The sequence below is a fragment of the Meleagris gallopavo genome, chromosome 2 (assembly GCF_000146605.3).
Source record: "Meleagris gallopavo isolate NT-WF06-2002-E0010 breed Aviagen turkey brand Nicholas breeding stock chromosome 2, Turkey_5.1, whole genome shotgun sequence".
NCBI lineage: Eukaryota > Metazoa > Chordata > Aves > Galliformes > Phasianidae > Meleagris > Meleagris gallopavo.
The window spans coordinates 9,606,721-9,612,251 of record NC_015012.2 but is presented as its reverse complement, the minus strand read 5'-3'; the positions used below and the strand labels follow the sequence as shown (position 1 = coordinate 9,612,251).

The window sequence follows — 5,531 nt, the reverse complement described above, 5'->3', positions numbered from 1 at the left end:
TGTGAAAGAACATGTAGTTTTCTTGCAGCTCTGCAATCACATCTGGAAGAGACGCACCTCCTGATATTTCAAGACAGCAAGGAGAAGAGATCCCATCAGCTGGGGAAAAGACTGCTTCTTCCTCCAAGATAGGAGGCTAGATTCCTTTTGAACTATTTGGCATTTCATCAGGGGATAAAAATACACTGGCTAGATGAACCTCTGACCTCTTTGACGGTTACAATACCTGCAGCAGATGGGTTGCAGGAAAAGCCTGCAACTGCACATCTTACTAGTCCACGTTCTCATCAAGAAAGCTTTACTCATCAACAGAGACGCAAGACAAGGCCAGAGACACCTTGCTGAGGTGGCCCCAGAGGAAAGGGTGTCTCTTAAACTTTACATCATAGCCCCTTGTCCTAAATGTATGTCTCACACCAGAGGTCCCTGTGCAGCATCATGAGATGCTGGCTTTACTGAGATGCAGGTTGGACACCTATAGCTTTCCCACATAACTTGGGACAACCTGTTGAAATGCTCAGCAGAGGCTTCAGCATTTACACTGCAGTTTTGTGTATTCTGAGAAAGGAGAAATCAACAGATTGCAAAATAGGAAATTCTCTCTGGTATCCACAAACAAATAACATGTTACGTAACTGGGCCTTTTGGGAGTTGGAGGGAGTTGGAGATCCATGCTCTCCCAGCACTTCCTAATTTTACTGGGACTTACCAGCAAGCCAGTCCTCTAATTTAAATACAGTCTTCCACACTGTTTTCTTTCACCTTCTCACCTTCCTGCTCTTGCTCTACCCTCTTTGTTAGTGTCCCAGAGAAACGTATCTTGCTCAGTTTTATTGAGCTGATCGATACATCCTAGATGGCAGAGCTGAAGAAGCACTGAAGATACTTAGAATGGGCAGCAAAGCAATTTCTTGGCCAGTCAAGCATGGGAAATATTAATGTTTTAGAACTTTGACTTTACTGAGTCAAATACTGCAGAATGGCAGCACTCTACATAGCTGTGATTTAGCTGAAGCACTGCACTAACACCCAGTGACGTAGTAAACAGGCTTTATTTCTGTAACCCGCACACTGTGCTAGCACATCTTGATTCCCATCAAGGCAAGGGGAGAATACCTATAAACAGCAGCTCAGCTTCAGGACCAGATTTGCCTCTGTGCTGCAGAGCTGTCCTTAACTTACACCCAGGCAAACATGGGCTTGTGGGAGCTCTTCTGCAAGTCAGATCATACTATCCAACACCTGAACATGGACTGTAGTAGTTATGCTTCAGAAAAACGCCTACTGCCTGCTAAGCACATGGGCAGATGGCAATTTGTAAAATCAGTACCATCAACCTCCCAAAATATAAGATACATGCATGTCTTCTCCAACCTGAATGAAATAAGCCCCAAGCTCTCATCTGCTCTAGGCTGCCAATGCTAAAGTGCACACTGGTGCTTCCCATGTACTGTCCCTACAGTATCAGCAGAAAATGGTTTAAAGACAACAGAGATATAACGGCAATACCTTGGCATTTGCACAGAAAAAAAAACAACTCCATTTTCTAAGAAAGCTGTTTTTCCCATTTTTTGCATGGTGTGTGCATACAGATGACTGGTTAGAAAAGGAAGGAGAAGGCTTGCAGTGACAAAGACACAGCAGTTCTTCCTGAGAGGTCAGGGAACAGCAATGGTAGAATGTGGCCAGCCCATTTCCAGCCTACTACCTGCTCACTAGGCTCTCAGCAAAAACCAGCAGTGAAGAGTTGGGTGGAAAATCCACCAGCAGCAGTCCCACTGCCTGGCCACATGTCATGAGCTGAGCACTGACAGGAAGCATGGATGTAGGTGGCACAGAGATCTCAGCCAGAGCACTGACTCCAAGACAAAGGGGAAGTGAAATCAAATGTCAAGGTCTTCCTGCTGGCAGTCACATTTTGCTGGTAGTGATTCGGTTAAAAACTAAAGAGCCTTTTGTGGATATCCTTATAGACTAGTTCATTGCATCTCTGCAGATATCTTCCTATGTCTCCTACAAGGAAAAAAATTGAATCAAATCCAGTAACTAGATTCCTGTCTACTGTGACTACTGCTCAGGAGCCTGGACCAGGAGCAATTGTGTATTGTGTGCTCCTGACCCTAGCAGAAACAACATACACATTTTGGCCTCCAGAGTGCTGGAGCTGTGAACTTCTTGCTTAGTTATTTCTGAGAAGTTGAAACACCATCTGGTTACTAATACCCAGACTAAAACTTATGAATCATGTTTTTATTTCTTGCTGCTCCTAGGAGTTTTACGATTCTTCTGTTTGTGTCATTCTCCCTATTCACATGGAGCAAGTATGAATAATGGAGAGAACATACAGCCTACTCTCCTCAATCACCTTGAGTCAGCCCCAGCTCCCAAAAGACCAGCTGTGCAAGATGCAGTATCCAAGCCACTGTTTAGGTCTCTCTTGACACAGCAGTGCCCTTTATCTAGGACTGCTCTGAGTCCTACGCAGTGGCTCTGTGCTACCGTGTCTACTGTTGGCAGGGTCTTGTCTACAGGCACAGACTTCAATGCAGGAGGAATCTGATGGTGGGGCAACACAGCTCCAAGCTCTTGCTCTCCCAGAGCCACAGCTGGGCAACATGATGTCTTTCAAACATACCAAAAGACAAATGTTTTCAGCTGTCATTTACTGAGTTAACAGACATTCTCAGCATAACATGATAAAGAAGGCAGAGCACAGTTTTTCCACTAGCCATCTAGCAATACTTCATCAGTAGACATTCATCTTTTAATAATTTGCGAACAGCCAGATATGCCTCCACTTGCATCCTAACCATGAAGCTTCTTTTCATGACAATACTTTTTCAGGAAATGCATTAGACAAGTCACCCAAGCCCACAGTCCTTAAAAAGAAAGGAAGAAGAAGTGACCTTGTCCAAATCCAGCAGCATTGAAGGGAGGAGTATCAGTGGCACAGGCCCAGAGAAACTCAGGCAAGTGGATGCAGTTACCACAACTCACACTCTTGATTTAAACAGGTAACTTCATGGAACTGGGGGGTAACAGCCAGCTTGGTGTTCTCTCCTCCACTATAGAGCCAAAGCTATAGAGAACTGCTTGGCTCCTGGATAGAAGGTGGAAGGCTGGCCTTACACACCAGTTCCATTCTGTTTCTGGGAGGATGGAGCGCCTCTGAGTAGGCACAACTCTCTGACCTGCTAGAAAAGCAGGACCGTAGCATTTCAGGCTCCCAAAAGCACACAAGAGCATTCAAAGCTTGCTGTAGCACACTGGCACCTGCACAACGCCAGTGCAGCTCTGGTAGCCATGTGCATTTAATTTCAGGAGAATGACAGACTATAAGTTAAAATAAAACCTCCACTTACACTATCTCATCGTTCTGGAACTCCAGCTCCCCACAGGTGTCTTCGAAGTCTTCTCCTCCACCTTTCGCTGAGCCTTCAATGGTTTTATAGGGCACAATAACATTTCCTCGTGCACCAGAGGTTCGCAACACTTTCACTTCCATGGTCCCCACACTCTCACTGACATGTGTTACTGGTTCCTCAAAGGTGAATATGCCAGCATGGTCGTCATCAAAGATGGTGACAGTGGCAGTAGATGGTGAGCCCAGGCAGGCAAGTGTGGAGACACGACTGGCCTCGAGAATACCCTCATCTGCCTCAGTGCTCACACGGACATTGCTGAGATGGACCAGAAAATTCTCATCCTCCTCAAATATGTCATCATCGATTATGCCTACACGGATTTCCTTCTGGGTCTCTCCAGGCTTGAAGACCACTGTCCCTTCAGTGAATTCATAGTCAGAGCCCGCGTTGGCCGTCCCATCCTCTGTCCGGAAGTCAACATAGACTGTGTTGGTCAAATCGCCACCCCGACGGATGATGGTCAGGGCAACGGTACCACAGTTCTCCAGACACTGGTAGGTACCCTGTTCAAAGTACAGCTTGCTGATGGGATCATTTTCTGCCACCTCACTGTTGACCTCATGCATGCTAACAGCTTTGCGGGCCTGGTCTGCAGCATGTCTCTTCAGGATGTTGCCAGCTCCTGTCATAAGTCGAGTGGCCTGGATGCGATAGAAAGCCCTGCTCTTCTGCTGCTGACTTAGGACCTGGTAGTTGGCCAACTCTATAAGCTGCTCAATTTCCTTGTCAGGGTGTTTTTGTTTCAGTTCCTTCAGGATCCGAGCCATTTCCCTCCTGGCTTCCTCATCATCCTGGTCTTTTTCATCTACCTCCAACACCAGTGTCCCATCTAAAAAGTTCTCCACATGAGAATTAGCAACCTTTCCGTCCATCTCAATATCAGCTTTGGAGGAGGGTCGGTCACCCTCATGCTCTATGATCATGCCTCTCTGTTTGCCAGCTCGGTATTTCTTGTAGACGTACTTGTAAAATAAAAGCCTCCTGTCAGCTATCCAGGCAAACACTACACAGATTGGGAAGAAGAAGAAGGTGAGCAAGCCTTCCCAAACCTCTACAATCCCAGGAGAAGACACCGATAAAATAATGTAAAGCCAAGTGTAGGCAAAGATGCTCCAGGCTGCTGTAACAAAAAACACTCGCAAGTGCTTGATCTTCCTTATTTCTCCATCAGGAACAACATAAACGCAGATTGCAATGATGACAAACATATTAAATGCAGCACTCCCCACAATTGTGCTTGGCCCCAAGTCCCCCGCTGTGAAGCCATGGCCACACACTTCAATGACGGATAGAAGGATCTCAGGAGCGGACGAGCCCAAGGCCATCAGTGTGAGGTTGGAAACAGTCTCATTCCAGATCCTCACTGTGGTTTTGCTGGTCTCGCCATTGGGCTTCTTGATGGTTATTTCCCGTTCTTGGGATGTGATGACTTCAATGGAGGACATGAAGCGGTCAGCTATGATGGATACTCCCAGGAACATGTACACCATTGCTACAAAATACACTGTTGCTCGAGCTATTTTGTCACCAAATGAGGGATCTTGGGGTTCCCATATTGGTAAGATCACACCCTTTTTGCAGATGTACGAGCCTGTGCACACCTCAGATTTGTTTGCAGGCACTTCACTGGGACTTTCTGCGTGTATGCTGTCTGCATGGAAGAGCAGCACCACCACAATGCTCAGGAGTTGGAAGTTCACCAGGAAGGTGGGTGGGTGAGTTGTTTGCGACATGGCCGCTTCCACTTAGCAGTTCCCACACGTTCGCAACCTGCAGAGACAAAAGGAAAGACACGCTGAGGCTGGCAAGAGACAACAGATCTTCCTCTCCATCCAATTTTTTTCCACCTTTCCCAAACGTATAATCAAATTACCCTGTTGCTCAAGAAGACCCATTTAATGAGCCCTAATTGTGTTATGATCACTGCAGTTTTCCATGTACAAATCATCTTCAGATCAGCTATCTGAACAAGGATTTAATCAGATGCTACCACTGGGCTAGCACCTACCTCCTTCAGCTATACCACTGTTTAATGCCTCTTTCTCTCTCTTTGCTGGAAGCCTATTTCTTCTACTATATTTTCTTGGTTTCCATCTAATTAGAATC

The 5,531-nt window shown here is 46.2% G+C and overlaps 1 protein-coding gene across 1 annotated transcript; it reads right to left on the bottom strand.

The window, feature by feature from the left end:
* Positions 1 to 3,338: 3,338 nt before the first annotated feature.
* Positions 3,339 to 5,218, bottom strand: LOC104909522 (sodium/calcium exchanger 1). The gene has a single exon (XM_010706553.3). The coding sequence runs from the start codon at positions 5,156 to 5,158 to the stop codon at positions 3,359 to 3,361; it is 1,800 nt and encodes a 599-aa protein (XP_010704855.1). The 5' UTR covers positions 5,159 to 5,218; the 3' UTR covers positions 3,339 to 3,358.
* Between the last annotated feature and the right edge of the window lie 313 nt (positions 5,219 to 5,531).